This window comes from Oculina patagonica, chromosome 6 (assembly GCF_052425735.1).
Source record: "Oculina patagonica isolate OP01 chromosome 6, crgOcupat, whole genome shotgun sequence".
Classification (NCBI taxonomy): Eukaryota; Metazoa; Cnidaria; class Anthozoa; order Scleractinia; family Oculinidae; genus Oculina; species Oculina patagonica.
The window spans coordinates 33,564,288-33,586,712 of NC_135763.1; the positions used below are offsets into that span (position 1 = coordinate 33,564,288).

At 39.2% G+C, this 22,425-nt stretch overlaps 2 protein-coding genes across 5 annotated transcripts in view; one reads left to right on the plus strand and one right to left on the minus strand.

Annotated features, from left to right (window-relative positions):
- LOC144656767 (uncharacterized) overlaps positions 1-22,425 on the plus strand; it is a 77,896-nt gene that overhangs the window by 24,302 nt on the left and 31,169 nt on the right. The window lies entirely within an intron of this gene.
- Positions 7-6,495, minus strand: LOC144656769 (uncharacterized). 2 transcript variants are annotated; one of them, XM_078517011.1, is made up of 7 exons: positions 6,387-6,495; positions 4,627-4,857; positions 3,964-4,087; positions 3,625-3,768; positions 2,614-2,795; positions 1,583-1,777; positions 7-804 (listed from the first exon to the last, which is right to left on the minus strand). In XM_078517011.1, exons 2-7 carry the CDS (start codon positions 4,805-4,807, stop codon positions 629-631), a joined length of 1,002 nt encoding a protein of 333 aa, XP_078373137.1. In that variant the 5' UTR covers positions 4,808-4,857; positions 6,387-6,495; the 3' UTR covers positions 7-628. The 2 variants fall into 2 exon arrangements, with proteins under 2 accessions (XP_078373137.1, XP_078373138.1); XM_078517012.1 differs by having other exon boundaries at positions 4,627-4,834; positions 6,387-6,427.

Below are 22,425 nucleotides of genomic sequence, written 5' to 3' on the forward strand. Positions count from 1 at the left end.
ACACTGTGTAATGAAATCTTTGTTTTTATTCCTTTGATTCCCACAACCAGTTATCTCTTCCATACATTAAAAACAAAAGAAACATATAGTATTTACATTTTATATCTACAAATTCACGGTCAATCTCGTGAAAGACGCATATGAATTCTCTTTTTAAAAACAAAAATTCATAAATAATTCTTAAATTTCATTCTTTGAGTGAGCGCCCTTAATGTGCGAACATAGACCTCTTTTCGATAAAATTCTTCACCGCAGATGCTCTAAAATAGAGAACAATCGAAGAAGAGAAATTTAAAGAATGGGACACTATAGAGATTTTATTTACTTTGGACGAAAACGTAAACCCACCACTGACCCAGAAAACATGACGGAAAATAAGTTGAAGAAAAAAAGTTTTTTAGACGCGCAGAAATAGCCAATAGCGAAGCGCGCGAGTGACGTCACGACTCAGACATGACTCAGAAAAACAAACCGAAATGGCGGACGGTTTTTCTAAAACACTTTCATAAAACGACAATTTCGCCTAGATTCCTTCTATTTCTCTCAGAGAACCCCCTTCTGGGGGTAATATTCATTTGCATTCTATTTTTAGACCTCGCCCGCTTCGCTATTGATAAATTACGGTTGCTTATACCGAAAACTTATTTGATACCACCATGTCCATATTTCTGCTATCCACCACATTTAGAATGTACATTTTAAGGCAGGCGGGAATGCTAAGAGAATTGACAAGATCCAAACTACAAGGCGATAGTAACTTGCGGATTGACAAACGACAAAGTCGCTTCAGACTTTTAGGTTTTCCTACAAAACAAAACAGAATAATGAAACTTAGGATGGCAAAATAAAGCTAACAATTCTTGAACAATAAGAATTTCAGAGTAAGTGGCTAACAGCATGCACTCAAGATCACACATTGACATTACGACAAAAAAAGGAATCAACCAATCAGCTGCTGATGTAAGCGCGCGAAAATAAGCAACCGGCGCTAAGCGCGAGAAAACGATTAGTTTTGGTTTTGCGAATGATTGGCTAAAAAACGATAAGATCTCTGCTCTCACTGGTTGAAGCAGGCTGCAAGATTTTACGAAGCACTATTAGAGCCTAGCACTGCTCAGCAAACTACAGCTGCAGTTTACCGAACTCTGGATATAGTGCAATTTTCGATTGAGTGTTGTAAAACCAAAACCAAAGTAATCATTCTGGCCAATCACAAAGGACACAGACAAACCAGTGAACCAATCAAAACTCAAAGCAAATACATGTAGCCGGCACGAAGCGCGGGAAAACGTTGCGCGAGCGAGTCACGATTGGTCTTGGTTTAACTTCTGATTGACTGAGAAAGTGGCGCCAGGGTTTTTAACCAACCACTAAGCGTAGTAATGCAAAAACCAATGCAAACGCGGATTATTTTCGACACTCAAGTGAAAAGCGCTCTTAGGCAGAAATCACATGTAACCGACCGTTACGAAACTTTTTCATAGATTGTAAACCCCGACATAAAGAATTTCTCCAGCACGTCAGTTTTGGGACGATTTCGCCGGACTGAGGAAAGCCTCAGATATAGGCCTTAGCTGCTTACCATGGCTTTCCCAAAATAATTGTAAAAGCTGCTGATATAATGCAACCATCTCCAAATTTGGTCCATTCCCATACCGAGTCACCAGTGATTGAAGGATGGTCTCCGCCGAGTTACCGCTGTCATCCATAATATCACACCGCGCACCATACTCGATCAGAAGCTGTGTCAATGGACCCGACTCCTCCCCTCTTAGAACTTCAAAGCAATAAAAAAAATATACTTAACTATTGCATTTCATAACTCTGGGTTTCTACAACTTTAGAAGGGTTTTTGTGTGGGCTGGTTAATACGGTTATTAAAATGTTCAAAAGAAACCTGAAGCTTTTACAACCCCCTCCCCCCTCCAAAAAAATCATCTCATTAGGAACTGAGATATTACACATACTGTTGTAGTAATCAGGCATGATTTAAAATGCACTTTTAACTAACGAAGGTCACCGAAGTGACTGAAACGTTTTAATAGTTTTTAACAGGCCTTAATCAGTGTCAACCCCAATTTTTAAGTTTTAAGAGCTGAGAGTTTCCCGGGGGGGGGGGGGGGGGGGGGTACGTTTCAGGAGTTACAACTGAATAAGGAATACTAAAAGAATTATTAATAAAATCGTCAAGGAATAGAGAATGTCAACATAAAATCGTCAGGGAATAATAAAATGTATACTGGCTCATAAAGTTGTCAAGGAATAGAGCATATCGACTTAAAATCGTCAAGGAATATTAAATATAACAATTTTCAAGAATTTTATCACAACTTTGGTCAGTCTCTTGGTGCTGCAGAGTGTGATCACCCAATGACTTAAAAAAAAAGATTTAAAAGACAATAAGCAATATGCCTGACAGCACATTTAGCTAACCATGCAACAATAGTTTCCACAACACCAAGATATACTCCAGCTTCGTCATTCATTAGCTATCATAATTATGACTGTAATAAGTTAACAAATTATATATATATATATATATATATTGCTATTGTTTTGAGGACATTGTCAAGTGACAGGTTCCTGTCAGGTGACAAGAACATTCACATGTACCTATATGAAGTGGTGTTCGGCCCTCCTCTGCTTGTACATTTGGGTCTGCTCCAGCATCAAGTAAATATTGTACACATGCCACACTCTGTGCCTCGCACGCCACATGCAGGCCTGTCTTGTAATGAGCTTTATCTGTCTGATTGACACATGCACCATATTCTAACAGAAGTTTGACTACATCACTAAAAAAATTAATGAACATTGGTTTTATTTTTCTGTTCATGAATTCAAAATGGTAGAACACATATTACTTTTGTAGGGTACTTGAGCCCACACAATTAACTGTTCTTGTAGGGCGTGTGTCATGTGACTGTCACACACTTATCAGGGGCAGATCCAGGATATTTCTTAGGAGGGGGTGCACCACTAAGGAATGGCGTAACTGACTTTTTTTTTGCAGAACACCAGTTGTATTAGAAAGCTACAGATCATTTGGGGGGGAGGGGGGAGGGGGGGGGTTCGCATGAGTCATGTTCGCATGACACACGTGTCATGGTTAGCATGTGTCATGTTCGCATGTGTCCTCCCCCTAGATACTTATTAATGTGTTTGCAGAGTGACACCACATGTAGGAATGTAAATAAGCAAAAGAAATGCTTAAAAGTGTAGTGGTAACAGTTACACCTCTAAAATCTCCATTAAATTACGTTTTGAGTGAAATCCAAAATTTACAGTAAAATGGAAAGCACAGGGCTTGCTTATGAAATTAACAGAAAATCTGTGCCAAGTCTGTAAAGAATTCCAAGATTTAAGTCCCAAATAGCACAACTTAGACCATCATTGATTACATTTTAACTGAAGAACAGTGCTTAGTCAGGAACTTCTTCCTTTTCAGCCACAATTTTATCACAAGCAGACAGGATTTATAAGCATCACCTAAATTTGTCCAACATTCAGAATGACACCACTGGTTTTGCACTCCGTATACATAATATTACCCTCCATAATATTACCCTCAAAACCTCTTCAGGAAGGATCACATAAACTACCTCAGCCCAAACAACAACAAACCTATGAGCTCTTTGCGCTGCTAGAAATAATGGTGTTTGGCCCCAGGCCTCTTCCACATTAACCAAAGCACCAGCTGCTAGTAACACAGCTGCACAGTCACAGTGTCCAAAGAATGCTGCTTGATGCAACGGCGTGCTGCCAAACCTGACGAAAAATGCAATACAAGTCAGCCACTTAACAACAAGACCCACCCAACTCGGTCAGTTGTTTGCTAAATGATTTTTTACTGACTACCTGTCTGACTTACTGAAAAGTACAATTTGTTATTGTGGAAAATAGACATGGCATATACATGTACCGGTAACTATTATTGTGTTCCTCACAATTTAATCAAATTACCTTGATGTACAGTTAACATCAGCACCATGATCAATCAGCAGCTTCACACATTTAACATGGCCATGATAAACGGCAAGATGCAGCGGAGTAAGACCGTCCTTCTCTTGTACATTCTGTTTTGCTCCTGTGCCATGTTGCAAAGTTAAGAAGGATGAAGATACAATACGCATTATTACAATAAATTTTAAAACACTTTCATCATATAATGTGCATGCTGATTGGTTGTGCAGTTATTTTGTCTCACAACATATTGTTAGCCTTGTTTAAAAAAAAATAGAAAACGGCAACTTCTTGTTTACACTAAGCCCAATTAAAACTCAACCCGGGCTGGACTCCGGATTGAGTGGTCCAAGTTCGAGCCCCGGCCGGGGTCACTGTGTTATGTCCTTGGGCAAGACACTTTACTCTCATAGTGCCTCTCTCCGCCCAGGTGTATAAATGAGTAACAGCAACATTGTGTTCAGGGGGAACCCTGCGATGGACTAGCATTCCATTTAGGGGGGAGTAGAAATATTCCTAGCCGCTTAATGCTACAGAAACCGGGATAAGCTCTGGCAGTGTGGACCGCATGGCTCATGGCTTCCCTTTTTTATTCAAGACCTTGGGTGTTTGTAGGAGTGTTTAGTGGGTTTTGATTTTCATTTTATGACATTCTTGACTTACCAGCATCAATCAGCAGCCGTACACAGCCCACTCGACCCTTTGCAGCAGCTAAGTGCAAAGCTGTCTGTTTAGTGTCTGGATCTCTCAAGTCAGGGGAGATCTTTCTGTCATGGAGGGCCCAACGAAGGTCATCTTCACGCCCTTCACGTGCCGTGAAGAAGAGTGTGTACCTCTGACCCATGCCTTCCAAGTGTGCTCAGTGCACCTGCTACAGAACAATGCTGAAATAAACTATATAAAATAAAATATATAATTCAATTAAATATTTACAAGGCTAGAAAGTGGTTAAAACTTTAAAAAAGTGAATATTATGAATAAATGATTCACTATGATGTAATATAATTTAATTAAATTTATTATAATATATTGTTTTAAACAGCATGCAAAGAAAGTCATGTCTGAGCCCAGGGCTAGTGGATTTTCCTGTCGGGCTAGTCAATTTTAATCCACCACTTGCCCAATGGGCATGTAACATTTTTGGTCTTTTTTAGTTGGTAGATGAAGTAACGGCACTGAGAAACACCTTTGGATCAGCACACAATGGTTCCAACTTGCCCAAAGGGCTAGCAGGAAAATCCATTTTCTATTCACCATGAAAAGAGGGGTCTTGACAAAGTGCAAGCCAGCAAGTCATGCAAGCCATTTTGGTTAGCCTAAATAACAAATTGGTTAACGTAAATAGATCTTTTGTTAGCCTTAGTAGCACTCCGGGTAGCCTACATTTAAAATTTAGGTTAGGTAGCTTGCGGGTAGCCTTTTATTGGGATTAGGGATTTTTGGCTCGCATGGCTTGCAGGTCATGCAAGTCATTTGAGCCATTCTGGTTAGCTAAAATAGCACTCTGGTTAACCTACAGTTAGTTAAGGTAGCTTGAGGGTAGCCTTTTATTGGAATTTGGGATTTCTGGCTCACATGGCATGATTACTTGTTGGCTCGCATATTGAACACATTCAAGAAAGAGTGCCTGGCTTATTATGTCTAAAATCATGCTGAAGGCTAGAGGATCCATGCTAGTTTTATAAATTTACATTGAATTTTTGTAAGAAGTTAAAGAACATACTAGAGTGTGCTCTCCTGATTTCTAATTATTTATACATGTGTCAAAATCCCTTGTTGAATGTGGTAGAACAAAGCATAGACACTATTCTCATTCAAGGTAAGAAATAAAGGGCTTGATTTTTTTTTCGAAGTAAAAAGATAAGCTTATTATGCAATTAATTTGTTCTGCTACGCTTTGAATATTGAAAGGCTAGCTAAAATATCTGGCTTTCAGTATTTGGAAAGTACATTTAATATATACCCTGCTAGTACAACCAATTTAATATATCCTAGACAATTAGGAAAGTTAAGAGCGGCTTTGTTTAAATGGTATATTTTCCGTGACATTTCGAAAAAAAAATCTTAATCGGTACATGTACGTCCCAAGGGAGCAATTGAGCGGTTGTCATTTGAAAACGAGAAGTGAATAAAGCTTATGGTTTGTTTTCTAGATCCCCGTGCTATAAAATGATAAGTCAAGACCTTACATAAATATTGGATACATCAAAGAACTAGAACAAAACGAACCTACGTCAAGATTTCTCAAATTATTAAAGCTTTATATCGATACGTCACAAGTACATAAATGAATGACTGTTTCAAATGAGAGGTAGATTATAAGTATCTTAAAAAAATTCTGGATATTCGTGCTGTAGAATATGAGTCTTAATCCCAAATGTTAAATAATATCCAAACATCAAAGTCTAAAGAAAGAAACTAACCTTCCTTCTAACCTTCCCTCTTGTTTGCGGCCATCTTTGTTTGTTATGGTTCCTCTCGTTTCCAGACTCCCTGACTCATGTTCAGCGGTCATCAGAGAGATGGATGCGACGCGACGGCTCGCCTATTTTAGCCTTTATATTTTCCTTTATATTTCAATTTGGGTTACAGTAAAAACCCGCGTATAAGAACCTAGGTTTTTTCAAGTAAGCCTAAACAGGTTCTTATATAAATGGTATTTAGTGTAAAATTAGGCTTACTGGGTTCTTAATTAGGTTCTTAACTTTTGTTCAAGAAATAAAGTAGAATTTGTAAATGATCTGCTCTTTAATGTCCAATAACAGTATTCTTGAAGGCTTCGGTAAGCAAAATACTATACTATTTTAATATGATTCCGTTAAAATCAAAACTATACTGGAACCTTCACTATAATTCACAATAAATCTTGTAACTATGCTGTACCGGTAACTAAAATGTGTACAGACTGTGTTATAAATATATTTTTGAGAAGATTTTTTAATTCTATATTTTTGAGAAGATTATGTTTTCTTTTTTGAAAATAAGAACCTGTTTTAGAATTTTAGCCTAAAATGGTTCTTATGTGAAGGGTGCTTAAAAATGAAATTTTAGCCTAACAGGTTCTTAAATGTTAGGTTCTTATACGCGGGTTTTTACTGTATAACAGTAAATCAAAAAAAAGAAGAAAATAAAGCCAGTTATCCACTAAACTTTACGCTGTTGCTGACTGAAAAAAGATTAACCCTCTCCCCAAGCCCCTTGCCCACTTTTTCTACGGCATTCTCTGCGCTGCTGAACGCCTTGAAAAGGCAATGACTGTACGGTTGGGCTGATAGACTTTCAGGCATATATTCCGTCAGGCACGACCTGATTTCTTCAGGTAATGAGCCTTGAAAAGGCACTTTGTATACGTACAGAAGTTTGAAATTTAGCTGCTATGTTTTGATGTTTTCATTGCCAACTTGTTCACAGAGCAGAATTTTCAAATTTTGTACCCCGCAGAAGGCGAGCACTTGTGCCATGTCTCAGTACAGCGATTCACACGAATAATCATTCCTAAATTACGCTAACATAATGGCAAATATATCGAGCACCGTTGTCTGGCATAACGTGACCATTTTTAATTAGTAAATTAACTTTTTTAAAAAAATGTGTCGTTCTTAGTCCGCTTTAATTTTTCTTCCTCAGTTTTAAAACCGTCCTGTTGATTTTGGGTGTTTAATTGGTTATATCGGTGTTTTCCTTTTGCCTTCTGCCACAACAATCAACTGAGTTGATAGTCTCCTTGTCTCCTTGACGAGTTTCCCTAATGGTCGCGGGTCGCGGGTCGCGGATTTTAAGTCGCGTGTCGCGGGTTTTAAATAAGTCGCGGGTTTTGAAAAAGTCGCGGGTTTTCAAAAGACTGCATTATAGGAATATAACGAAGAACAAAACGTACACGTTATATAATTAATACGAATTTCTGCAACGTTAAGTTTACATTTATTTAATTAACGCGAATTTGCGCGTGTTGATAAGAATTATTTCGTTGTGAATTTGTGCGTTAAAATGTCTTTGCGCAGCAGCCTGCACATTTCACGAAATAAACTACGTTCAGCACCGTTAAAATCACGAATCTAAAGATGTTTTCAATCAACTGAATGACGACAATATGTCAAGTGACTCTGACGGAGAGGTAGATTTCCTCGAAATAAAGGACACCCCTCTGTAACAGACCTGGTGGAACCCGACCTGGTGGGTTATTTTGCCCTCCCTGGTGGAAATGTGACCTCCCTGGTACCTGGTGATTATCTGAAAAATCCCTGGTCGATTTTTTTTCTCCCTGGTGAAGAATTTGTTAACCTGGTCAGGAAAAATCAACCAAAATCTTTCTGCTGGCTTTAATAAACAAAAAAACGACGCGCAGCAAAAAGATAATTTAATAATTGACTATAACTCGATGTAAATATAGCAAAAAGTAATTGTTAACTTTTACTGAATGTTTTCGTCGCTTGTTCTGCTGTCATGCACGTCACTGAAGAGACAAAACAGATATGTTTCCTTTACTGTATGTATTACGAGCTTGTGAATGATTCAGAGCGATTTGAACAGCGCGCGCGGCCCAAGATAAATGTGTGGAAGTATTTTTGACCCGGCTTTTTACAGCGTTTACCGAATAACTACGCAGAGGATAATCAGCTTGACCCACATAATTCTTGGTGAGTATTAAGCGGCCTTTTCCCTTCGATTAAGCAGCCTCGAGCAGTTTGAGAGGCGCTTGATGTAAAAAATATCATGTTTAACTTTGCAGCCCGCCGGCACAATGTGATGTAAAATATACGCCAGTTATTCAAGTACATTCAAGATCATTCAAGTGGCGTATTACGGTAAATTTTAATTAAGCTGCCTCAAAATGTAAGTACTGTCTAAATAGAACTTTTGTGTAGTTTTCACCTACATGAAACTATTGATGCTGGGGGATGGGGGACAGCAGTCATTAATTAACACATATTTTTCGTTGCTCGCTAAATCCAAAAAAGAGATCATTTATTCGACATGTAAAAAATATAAAGCAAACGGTTCTCTTATTCAGATCTTTTTTATGCTTTGACCTTCTAAAAATGGATCAACGAATAAGGGCCGGCATATTAAACATTTTTCAACTTTAAAAGTAAACGGATGACACAGTTCAAATTTAGGTGCGCCCGTGCTAGGCCCGGGGGGGTACTCCCATATGTGGCCTATATAGGTATGTGCCGCCCGATAGGGTATGGTTTTTGAGGTTCTCGGTCCTTAAATAGGGTATCATTTTTGCTCCTTTTGGCAATGTGTTCCCGATGTGATCCTTAGATAGGGTACCTAAATTCTATTAGCTAAAATAAACGCCCAGCTAAACGAAAAATTTTCTGTTCAGGTATTAGAAAAGCGATTTTATAAAGATTTGTGTCTTGCCGTGCGCGGTTAGCCGTTATTTGGGTCGTCACGGAACGCTTCTCCTCCCATTAAATAGGGTGTCATTTTTCGGTTTTGGACCTTAAAAAGGGTATCAATTTTCGCTTCCTTTATCCTTAAATAGGGTCAGGGTTTAAGAACCTTTGCGGCACACCCCTATCCAAAATTTATGCGAGTACCCCCCCCCCCCCCGGGGCGCTAGGCAGCCTCTGGATCTGTCTTTAGCCTGCGAGCAGGCTCACCTTGGGGCACGCGCGAATATATCTTGGTGCACTCGCGAGTGGAGAGGCGCTGATTCTGTCTCTTGACGCTAGGCTCTTTTGATAATAAATATTTATGCCAATTACCTTCTGGAAAAGTAATTAAACTTGTATTCAGATTAGCAGGGCTAGATAGACGTTCAAACTAGGGAGTCGAGAAAATAATTATAATCCCACGAAAAAATCTCCCAATTTCTTTGAAAAACTATCGAATATCTGGCTGAATTAACGCTTACCTAGACTTTCTCAAAGTCCTTCGACGCGCAGTTTAGGAATTTTTAGTCGTTAATGTATGTTTTGGCAGGTGTAATTCGTCGAGTGCAAAGTTTATTGCCTGGTGAAGCGCGTCCAGTTTCCCTTCCAAAAATAAGACGCTTTGATTTTAACTGAAAGGTCTAGAAATAATCGTGATTTTTTAAGTTTACTTTAAGGTGCCTATTTGCATATGAAACTCCCTTTAAAACGCACAAAATGTAATTTCAGCCTGTCTATTTTTTCACAATTTCCCGGGGAGGACTCCGAGTAGCTAGCCTGTGAATAGGCTCTCGAGAAGGATTACGCGAGCGAAGTGAGCGGAAGAGCTCCCGAGTAGTTACATCTTCGGCATTCACACGATTGCATCTTTCAGATCCGTCGTTTCGACGTTTGCATCTTTCAGAACCAAATCCTGCCTGCAATCCTGTAACATGCATCAAAAGGAAGTGTAATCATTTTCAGGCGATGATGCCAGTCCATCACCTTATATCATAAGGTTATTGGCGGAATTTGTTTTTCTGTTCGTCATCGCTTCTGCATGCATTGCGTGCCTTGTTTGATGCCCTGATGGACAAAAACGTGCATGCGAGAATTTCAGAGGTTTTTAGGAATATAACCCCCGGCGACTGCTTCAAGCCCAAGGGTAGACTTTTTAAAAGGCGTTCGCTTCTCGTTTCTCGTTTCCGCGCTCTGTGTGCTCTTCTCTCTTTGCGCTTGCTGAGCTCGACTTGTAGGCAAGTCTAGTCCAAGGGTGAACTAACCATGTCAATAGTAGGGCGACTCGTTGGCTCATTGCGACAATTATTTGCTAAATTTGACCCATTGCGGATCTAGTGGCGGTAATTCACTGTTTGATACAAAGAACTCACGGGGATCTCAAAACGGCCCGTTTGCCGTTTCTATGTTACTTCAGTTGTTTACGTACAATGCGAAAAAAAAGAACGGTGTCATCTACAGCCCTTAGACGACATCGGTGCGGAAAATTGTGCACGATAACCCCGCTAAGTTTATTGCATACTGGCTCACAGAGTTTGCATCAATAATTAGATTAGATAGATAATTAGATTTAATATATCATCACCCTCCCTGGTGAAAAAGAGTAATCGACCTGGTGGATTTTTGACTGCCCTGGTCGATTTTGTGTTGAAAACCTGGTGGAAAATCAGATGTCACCAGGTCTGTTACAGAGGGGTGTTAAAGGCATCTTTAAAAAACGATGCTGTAAAAAAGCATGATTTAAATTGATGATGACGAAAATAAAAAAAAATAAATTAAGGTCCATAAAGTTAAAGCGAATGTTTGAAATTAGTGTTAATAAAATGCATCATTTGTAAAAATGGAAAGCACCTTCGGTTTTTCCGCCTTTTGATCTGAAAAGCAAGAGCCCGGATGATAGTGTGCGACGGCGCAACAGTACGGCAATCTACCGCAACAGTATTCCAACCAACCGCAACAGTACGGCAATCCACCGCAAATGAGTGCTTCCCCTCAAGCTGCTTTTCAGTTTCAGCAGTCTAATTTGTGGCATTCAGGTTTATCACCACCCCCTTATGAACTTATAGTTCTACCCAACAACGTAACAGTGTGCTATGGTTGTGGTTCTCCGTTTAAAGCGGAAGAGAGGAGTTCCCCGAACAATGTGGTGATTAGACATTTTCAACCGCAGATTCATCCGGCGTGACAAATCAACGGGACAACCTGTTTTCCCTGATGACTATAAGAATACTTAAAACCATCTATATGTCTCAAATCTTCGTTGCAAAAATCCCTATTTTGATGGCAAAGTCACTGTATTTATCAAACAATACCACTCATTCGACTCTGCTCAAAATGCACGCATTTCGTCAAGTAGTGGTTTCCAAATTATGCTAACGTAGACAGTCGACATTAACATTAGCAACAACATTACCCTACGGGACGTTTTTATAATTGTTCTTTGATTTCCTTTATTATTTTTTTTTGGTTAACCGACTAGGTTTTTTTTTCTATTTCAAATGCTTTTCCAGTGCTTTAACTTTATTTTATAGCCATGTTGTTGTTGTTGTTGTTGTTTGAACACTAGAGAAAGTTCAGTTTATCTACAGTAATTAAATAAATAAAAAGATGAATAAATAAATAAATAAATATAAGATATCACCCAATACTTCTGACTAAGGATATACTAGACAACCTAAGCAAACAAGAAATAGGATAGGCGACTTCGTTTGAATGAATTTTACTGAGAAATAAATGCATTATATTGAAAACTTGCAACTTTTTAAAAACACGCGACTTTTTTGAAAACCTGCGACTTATTTAAAACCCGCGACACGCGACCCGCGACCATTAGGGAAACTCCTCCTTGACTCTCGGAGGAGATAATATTTAATCGGCGCGTGTCGCGTGTCGCGGGTGAAATGTCGCGGGTCAACAAAATTGTCGCGGGTAAAATGTCGCGGGTCCACAAAATTGTCGCGGGTCCGGAAAACTTATTTTTTTTAAAGTTTTATAATTTTTTTAAAGTTCACTACCTTAACAAAGATAATCAAATAACAATAACAAGTACTTCAATGTAAATTAAACTTTACTTTAGTTTTCTAGTTTTCCACGGGCAATTTTCGAACAGTATACTACGCTAAAGTCTAACGTTCAGATTTTCTTTTCGGTTTTTCCAAAAATAGTTGAACGTTATATGTGATAAATTGACGTTTACTATAGCACCAACAACAATATCTCAAAAGTTAGCCAATCATGTATAACATGTAATAGATTTTAAAATGTATTTGTTTCCTAAAATGGAATAAATACTTGTGCTTGCAAAAAGTTACATGTACGTCGCTAGTGGGAACCGATATCATAACAACTGTTTTCTCGAATTCACCAGCGAATTTAGTTGATTCGATTGAAGCCATTTTTTTCTCGGTGCTATACTAATACTTATGCTTTTAAAAAGTAACACAGAGTATTTATTCCATACTTTTTTGTCTAGTAGAGGTTGTCAGTAGCATGTATGCATGTTTATGTGTCTGTGTTATTTTAAGCGAAGCGAAGTGCACCTTTGCAGCTTTGTTTTTTCGACGCACTGCGTACAGCCGTGTCAAAGGTAAGCTTAATAAACTAGAAAAATTGCGTAAACGAGGTTACAATGGTTGAATTTTCGTTATTTTTGGAATAAACAAAATACAAGTAGAAAGAGCTTTGTACGGATTATTATAAACTATTGGAAATCTCACTCGTTTTGCTGCGCTCGTTAATTCGGTTCGTTTCCAAAGGCTTGCAACTCGTGAATGAAAATTCTTACGGCGCCCTTTCTACAAAGAAATCTTTATTTTCTAAAAAAAGTTTTTAATTTAAAACGCGAAGACCGCTTACCTTTGAAAGCTATCACCTCCAGTTATCGTCAAAACTTAGACCAAGTAGAAGTAGCAGAAAAGGTGTTGTATACAGCAAGGTTATGGAAAGGATTTCAGACAGTGCCAACTCCGCGTGGTTGAAGAAAGATTGTCTCCGGCTTCGCCCTTTCGAAATAATTCCACTGAGAGATTCTTGAGTCGGGTGATCAAAGTAAAAAAAGTCTGAACGGTACCACGAAATATAGAGCTTGTACCACGAAGTATAGAGCTGTAAACACGAGCGAACAGCGTTCTAATAATTGAACTTTTCGACACGGAATCGTATCAATAAAATCTGTCGCAAAGTGGAGGAGTGACGTATGTTGAAGGAGATTCACAGCAGTCAAACGCAGAAATCCCGCACCACTACCGATTTTCGCTGCGTAACTTTATTAAAGTTTGACAGAAATTTGTGAAAGTCTTTCGTCAAAAAAGAGTTAGATAGATACGTTTTTATTTTATATTACGATAGATACACAATGTCAACAAGTTATTGCTATTGTATTATTATTTTATTATCTTGAACGTTGGTGTAGTATATGCTGTTCAAAAACTAGAAAGCAAAAGTAAAGTTCAATTTTTCGTCTACCTACTTTCAAGCACTTGTTATCGTTATTCTATTATCTTTAATGAGGTATTGAACTTTAGAAAAACTATAAACAAACATAATAAGTGTTTTTCGGACCCGCGACATTTTACCCGCGACACGCGACACGCGCCGATTAGACTATCCTTGACAGAGTAAACTCGTAGATGCTTCACCGTTTGGCAATCTATTTATCTAGGTAGACAAGGTAATCGATATTAACATCAGTTTTCGCTTTACATTTATACTGCAATTTCTTGAGCAAACGACGAGAGCATATACAGTCGGCCGTGGACAATGTATAGCCCATGTAGACGAGCGTTTATTTGAACTCGATGTTTATTTAAACAGGGATCAGTATTTTTTCATCAATCATTTTGTCAGCCCCATTTTTTTACCATAAACAATTTTAAAAGCACTTTTTAGTTCATTAACACAGTATATTGAATTGAAAGCAAAAAAATTAACGAAACTACAATAAAACCAGTCACCAGCTTCATCTGTGGTCACGAGGGGAATTATAGTCGTTGTACGTACTAAGTTGGAGAAGGGTGCATCAGCCTCCTTTAGAAAAAAAGAAAAGAAATAAACTGAAATGGTATACACAGCTTATTATCCCCAGTGAGAATAAACACCGCACCTTAAGGCGGGACAGTTCTTTTTTTCTGCTTTACATGGGTTTTTCGGCCATGCAAAAACCCTATGCTCATCCCATAAATCTATGTAAATATTTGGGTTATTTTTGCGATTTTTTGGGAGTAGATAATTTTTCTGAAAGGATTAGTAAAATTTAGAGAAATAAGAAATATTGGAGATTTAATGTGATTTTAAAATTAGAATTTGAACTCAATGGTAGACGGACACCAGTTAGTCCCTCTGACAACATGGAGTGCTTTTGCGTGAGGGTCAACTGTCTGTTGGTGTTCCAAAATAATTTTCTTCCTTTTATTCCTTTTATAAATTACTATAAATTTCACTCAAATTTACGTTAAGTCCCCCTCTTAAGTAAACGCCGGCAACCCGCATTTTTTGAAACACTATAGTTGAACCAAGTTGCACCCTAAGTTTTCGTTTCTGTTGTTAATTAAAAAAAGTTTACGGAGTTAACTTCTCCATTTCCACTCAAACAGCGGAAAACAATTTGTAATAAATCCATAATTCAATAGTCTTCTTGGTTGTAGGACTCGTCACGAAACGCTCTCCACCCCAAACAAGATCAAACAACAAACTTTAAATGCAGGGCTGATCAAACAGCTAGGGACTAATGTTATAGATCAAACAACCCTGCAAAGGAGGCTATGTACTAAAGGCGAACCGTCTGAGCACAGGTGGTGTGCGCACTATGACCGCAATGCATTATTTTCCTAAATTTCCAACATGGCGGAAGATTGTTGTGATGCGAGCGGTTTTTCGGGTGAGTTTGATCATCGTTTGCATAACTTTTTGCTGGCCTTTTCTCTACTAAAATACCACATTTGGATAGGTCGGGAATAGTTCAGTTAGGTTTTGGCGTCGAAGTTCTTACATTTAGAGCTTAACGTTGTAAATTTTGACATTTCTCGAACAAGGTAAAAACACCCCTCTGTAACAGACCTGGTGACATCTGATTTTCCACCAGGTTTTCAACACAAAATCGACCAGGGCAGTCAAAAATCCACCAGGTCGATTACTCTTTTTCACCAGGGAGGGTGATGATATATTAAATCTAATTATCTATCTAATCTAATTATTGATGCAAACTCTGTGAGCCAGTATGCAATAAACTTAGCGGGGTTATCGTGCACAATTTTCCGCACCGATGTCGTCTAAGGGCTGTAAATGACACCGTTCTTTTTTTTTCGCATTGTACGTAAACAACTGAAGTAACATAGAAACGGCAAACGGGCCGTTTTGAGATCTCCGTGAGTTCTTTGTATCAAACAGTGAATTACCGCAACTAGATCCGCAATGGGTCAAATTTAGCAAATAATTGTCGCAATGAGCCAACGAGTCGCCCTACTATTGACATGGTTAGTTCACCCTTGGACTAGACTTGCCTACAAGTCGAGCTCAGCAAGCGCAAAGAGAGAAGAGCACACAGAGCGCGGAAACGAGAAACGAGAAGCGAACGCCTTTTAAAAAGTCTACCCTTGGGCTTGAAGCAGTCGCCGGGGGTTATATTCCTAAAAACCTCTGAAATTCTCGCATGCACGTTTTTGTCCATCAGGGCATCAAACAAGGCACGCAATGCATGCAGAAGCGATGACGAACAGAAAAACAAATTCCGCCAATAACCTTATGATATAAGGTGATGGACTGGCATCATCGCCTGAAAATGATTACACTTCCTTTTGATGCATGTTACAGGATTGCAGGCAGGATTTGGTTCTGAAAGATGCAAACGTCGAAACGACGGATCTGAAAGATGCAATCGTGTGAATGCCGAAGATGTAACTACTCGGGAGCTCTTCCGCTCACTTCGCTCGCGTAATCCTTCTCGAGAGCCTATTCACAGGCTAGCTACTCGGAGTCCTCCCCGGGAAATTGTGAAAAAATAGACAGGCTGAAATTACATTTTGTGCGTTTTAAAGGGAGTTTCATATGCAAATAGGCACCTTAAAGTAAACTTAAAAAATCACGATTATTTCTAGACCTTTCAGTTAAAATCAAAGCGTCTTATTTTTGGAAGGGAAACTGGACGCGCTTCACCAGGCAATAAACTTTGCACTCGACGAATTACACCTGCCAAAACATACATTAACGACTAAAAATTCCTAAACTGCGCGTCGAAGGACTTTGAGAAAGTCTAGGTAAGCGTTAATTCAGCCAGATATTCGATAGTTTTTCAAAGAAATTGGGAGATTTTTTCGTGGGATTATAATTATTTTCTCGACTCCCTAGTTTGAACGTCTATCTAGCCCTGCTAATCTGAATACAAGTTTAATTACTTTTCCAGAAGGTAATTGGCATAAATATTTATTATCAAAAGAGCCTAGCGTCAAGAGACAGAATCAGCGCCTCTCCACTCGCGAGTGCACCAAGATATATTCGCGCGTGCCCCAAGGTGAGCCTGCTCGCAGGCTAAAGACAGATCCAGAGGCTGCCTAGCACCCCGGGGGGGGGGGGGGGTACTCGCATAAATTTTGGATAGGGGTGTGCCGCAAAGGTTCTTAAACCCTGACCCTATTTAAGGATAAAGGAATCGAAAATTGATACCCTTTTTAAGGTCCAAAACCGAAAAATGGCACCCTATTTAATGGGAGGAGAAGCGTTCCGTGACGACCCAAATAACGGCTAACCGCGCACGGCAAGACACAAATCTTTATAAAATCGCTTTTCTAATACCTGAACAGAAAATTTTTCGTTTAGCTGGGCGTTTATTTTAGCTAATAGAATTTAGGTACCCTATCTAAGGATCACATCGGGAACACATTGCCAAAAGGAGCAAAAATGATACCCTATTTAAGGACCGAGAACCTCAAAAACCATACCCTATCGGGCGGCACATACCTATATAGGCCACATATGGGAGTACCCCCCCGGGCCTAGCACGGGCGCACCTAAATTTGAACTGTGTCATCCGTTTACTTTTAAAGTTGAAAAATGTTTAATATGCCGGCCCTTATTCGTTGATCCATTTTTAGAAGGTCAAAGCATAAAAAAGATCTGAATAAGAGAACCGTTTGCTTTATATTTTTTACATGTCGAATAAATGATCTCTTTTTTGGATTTAGCGAGCAACGAAAAATATGTGTTAATTAATGACTGCTGTCCCCCATCCCCCAGCATCAATAGTTTCATGTAGGTGAAAGCTACACAAAAGTTCTATTTAGACAGTACTTACATTTTGAGGCAGCTTAATTAAAATTTACCGTAATACGCCACTTGAATGATCTTGAATGTACTTGAATAACTGGCGTATATTTTACATCACATTGTGCCGGCGGGCTGCAAAGTTAAACATGATATTTTTTACATCAAGCGCCTCTCAAACTGCTCGAGGCTGCTTAATCGAAGGGAAAAGGCCGCTTAATACTCACCAAGAATTATGTGGGTCAAGCTGATTATCCTCTGCGTAGTTATTCGGTAAACGCTGTAAAAAGCCGGGTCAAAAATACTTCCACACATTTATCTTGGGCCGCGCGCGCTGTTCAAATCGCTCTGAATCATTCACAAGCTCGTAATACATACAGTAAAGGAAACATATCTGTTTTGTCTCTTCAGTGACGTGCATGACAGCAGAACAAGCGACGAAAACATTCAGTAAAAGTTAACAATTACTTTTTGCTATATTTACATCGAGTTATAGTCAATTATTAAATTATCTTTTTGCTGCGCGTCGTTTTTTTGTTTATTAAAGCCAGCAGAAAGATTTTGGTTGATTTTTCCTGACCAGGTTAACAAAATTCTTCACCAGGGAGAAAAAAAATCGACCAGGGATTTTTCAGATAATCACCAGGTACCAGGGAGGTCACATTTCCACCAGGGAGGGCAAAATAACCCACCAGGTCGGGTTCCACCAGGTCTGTTACAGAGGGGTGTGTAAAATGGCCGATTTTTCTCTTCGTCTAGTAGGTTGGAAGTTTTTGTTGAACACGGCTTTCAGCTAGTGGTGCTTGGAGTAAAATTATAATAAATCAAAAGCTTAGACAATTTACAATATGGGAAACATAATGCACCAGTATGCACCAGTCGATTTACGCCGTTTCGACTGAACGAAAATGTCCCTTTTTGAGTGTTAACCGTCTGTACTATTGAAGTTTCCTGCGTCGAGTTTAGCACTTTCATTCCACAAATTTCCAATGTTTTTGGAAGTTGTATAGTATGTTTACAAATGATGTAATTATGTGTCCTTTGGGACTAGGAGAATCCAATTTAGGAGAATAAGTTCCCGTAGATGATCAAGATGAACGTCAAAAGAGCACTGGTTTACTGAAGAAACCTGCGAATTATTTGTTTGTACTGTACTGATTCTTATGTCACGGATGAATTATAGTTCCGTTTGAACACCCAGAATAATTTTTCAGTCTTTTCCTGTTTATTTGGGGGACCGATGAGATAACAAACTGGTATTTCTGCTGCATGAATTGTTTCTATCTGAGTGGGCCTAGTATAGCCTGTTCCAGGCTCTATGTCCATAACTGGCATCATTTTAGCTTCTTACTATGATTTTCATTATGCACTGAAGGTCACTTTGAAATGTTTTATTGCATCTGTTGTAACTAAGAAGTGATTCCACAAGTCATTAGTGGAGACTTCATGTACAGCAAATCACCTGTTGTGGAAGAAGTGAGAAGTTCAATAAATGGTTTGAAACTTAATGAGGTACAAATTGGTTTTATTCACTACTTTGCAAGTGGTTAGCCTGCGTCACAGAAAGGCAAACCCTGGTGTTTAGTCTGTCCCCGATGCTGGCATCAAGCCGTTTGACCAAAAGTATTTCATTTAATTAGTGGTAAATAAAGGTGACGGGCCTACACGACTCCTACGTTCGTGACATTTGTAACCTTTGCCGTTTTATGTTGAGTTCGGTCTTTCGACCATGTTTGCTCCTGACTTCTTTCTGAGGGTTACTGTTATTATTTGGAGGCATAATGTATTGAATAGAGCCGTAAGATTGTGGCCAAGGAAGTGTCTAGAGGTCAACAAGTCCGCGCTGCGTGGTTTCCGTTTGTAGAGTTGAATGACACCTCTAAATCTGTACTCTGCCACATGTTGTGCTAGTTTAGTTTGTTTTGGCTCAATTCTATTTGCAAGATATGCTTTAAGCTCTCAAAATGTTCGCCCTGGAAGGACAAGATCTGAAATGTTCCGTGAAAATGCAAACTGCTTGCATGTTATTGACGCCGGGCCCGGCATTTTAATCAATACTGTTGCAAGATGTATTGTCTATTTATAATATCACGGATTATCTTTGTCCGGCTTCGCCAGAGGCTGTTTCAGCTTTACTATTAAAAAGCTGAAAGTTGGTTTCAGAGAGACATTCTGTGTTGTAAAGGTTATGCTTCTTGCATTATTTTGATCGAGCTCTCTGTCTTTTAAGCTCGATGTTTAGAATGTAACTACCTCCTTTGTTCGTTGCGTTACGTTGGCACCACATGGTTCAAATATAAATTTGAAATCTATCACGCGCAAGTCCTGCTGACTGTTTTGCGTTTTGTATATGCCACTATATGGTTCAGTTCAGGCAAGACCATGGTTTCGATCCTCCATGTGGATCTCATCAGTTGCCGGTATTTGGTTTTCTTTAGTTGCTAACGCAACTCGTTCATGTGCGAGAATGTTAGACATTCTGCGGCTTGGCAGTCGTTTCTGGTCTTTTGAAACACTCTTGTCAGTCAAGTCGCTTGGCGTTCCGTGTTCAATTAGTGGAACAACTATATTATAATCAGTATTCAGACATCACTAAGTGGTACATGTGTTACAACTCGACTTTTGCTAATAGACCAGTGTATTGTTTGAAGGATTAACGTCATTGGTCTGTTACAAAGGGCCTTTTTGTGATTGGTTCCTGACCGGTTTACCCGGTTTAGAAGCTGCACATTAGTCATAAGTTGTAAGGCGTGCCTTTAATTAACTCAAAGTTAGATCGAAGTTTTCTCGTCTTCTACCTGATCTCAGTTAGAAAAGCCTTGACGATGCCGCTGAAAGAATCCTATGTCGTCTGGAACAACAAAGGCGGAGTAGGGAAAACGACTCTTACTTTCCACATGGCTACAAGGTACGCTTCACGCAATCCGGGCGTGCGAGTACTTGTGATTGATCTCTGTCCACAAGCGAATGTATCCATGGCGTTGTTGAATTCCCCCGGACAACACGGAAGTGAACACCTTACTTCTTTGTACAGACAGAACAAGACGATCAGTTTTTATCTACAGAGCTCGACAGAGACGGGACCAGTGGTAGACGCCAATAAATTTGTCATTCGCGTTTGTGATTACAACAATCAAGTGCCAGCTAATCTCTTTCTCCTTTGTGGAGACATGTATCTTGAGTTGGTTGGTCGTCATCTTGAGCATTTGCGATCTGGGTATGCTCGGCCCAGGCACAATCCATGGGTGATTGTTACGTCTTCCGTTCGGAGCTTTATTGAGGGTTCTGAGGGGAAAATAACCGATGTTACCCAAGACGGTGACGAATTGGTCGAATGGGTCGTGTTTATCGACACAAACCCGGCCTTTACTGTGTACACAGAAATTGCACTCGCGGCAGCAAAGAAGTTAATCATACCAATCAATGCTGATGACTTTTCCGTAGAAGCCGTACGAGCCATGTTGGATTTGGTTTATGATATTCATACAGAAGGAGAAAGAGAAGAATCAGAAAACTTTGAAGCCTACCGACAGTACATGTTCAACAATCGGGGGTGGAAGCGGAATCATGAATCATGAATCATAGCTGTAAAATTGGTAGGAATCATGAATCTTTGTGTTTAAAACTTGGGAATCATGAATAACAAGAGATGGCTAAAAGAATCACGAATAACAAATGAATGCTTCCATCGATATTGCATGCTTGTGAATATAGAATGTAACAAAAATTAAACTGATCAGTCATTTTACTAAATTCGTAACAGATATATTCCAGAAATGGCCTGAAATCGCATTTCTGAGCATCTAATTTTCAAAATTTTCTAGGGGGAACATGCCCCCAGACCCGCCTATAGGAAAGCAATGGAAACACGAATGTACCCTTGGTTTCACACCTTCATCCCTAACTTTACAGTGATCAAGGATGTTACACACAGAGAATATTTAGAAAAAATTTGACCACTGAGAATATTTTACATCGTCTTCCGGCATAATTCCATGCCAGAAGAGTCTCCACTTGGAAAAGGAGACTGTTAGCAAGGAACCGGAATGGACAAACAGCCTGTAAGTGAAAAACAACGCAAACTGGTAAAACGTTATTTGAAAGCTGGGTGAAAAAATTGAAAAATGAATAATGGATATCGAATAAAATTTATAAATGAATCATGAATCATTGAGGTAAAATAAGACAGGAATCATGAATATCCAAAGGCCAATGATTCCGCTTCCACCCCCGATTCAACAACAAGGCCACTCAGTTCGAGCTCAGGCGACCGCAGATACATCTGCTGATAAACAACAGGGTAACTCGCAAAAACACACGCGCCACCACAGCCTTTGATGCTATGGGTCAAGAAAACCTCAAAGTTCTTTTTGAAGCTTACCAGCAACATCAAGAGGATAAATTGTGTTTCTCGCCACGTGAGGGGGAAATTGCTAACAAAGAAGTCTTCAAAGAGCAGTATTTTGAAGATATTCAAGATTTCCACTCAACAGCCATAATCTCCCTCCATACAGGGTGTCCACTTGCATCCCTTGCAGGATTGGTTGGAAAAGTTCAGATAAGTGAAGATGTTAAAGTCAAAATTGAGAGAAAATTGTTGCCACCTTACGTTGAAGCCCTCGACAGACTTATAAAGAAGTTATAAATTTGCCATCATCTCCAGTTGTTTGACATAATTTTACTTTATAGAATTAGTGTTAGACGTTTTGCAGTAATGATCAGTAATAAGTTGACTTTGACGTAATTTTATTTTACTTTATAGAATTTGTATTAGCGAACGTTAGACCGGCGGTTCGCAGTAATGATCAGTTGTAATAAGTTGACTTTT

Coding starts and splice junctions, on each gene's coding strand:
- LOC144656769 (XM_078517011.1), bottom strand. CDS start 4,807: ATGGGTCAGAGGTACACACTCTTCTTCACGGCACGTGAAGGGCGTGAA. Junction 2,796..3,624: donor GCAGCGCAAAGAGCTCATAG/GTTTGTTGTTGT, acceptor TAATTTTTTTAG/TGATGTAGTCAAACTTCTGT. Junction 1,778..2,613: donor CCGAACACCACTTCATATAG/GTACATGTGAAT, acceptor ATTGCTTTGAAG/TTCTAAGAGGGGAGGAGTCG.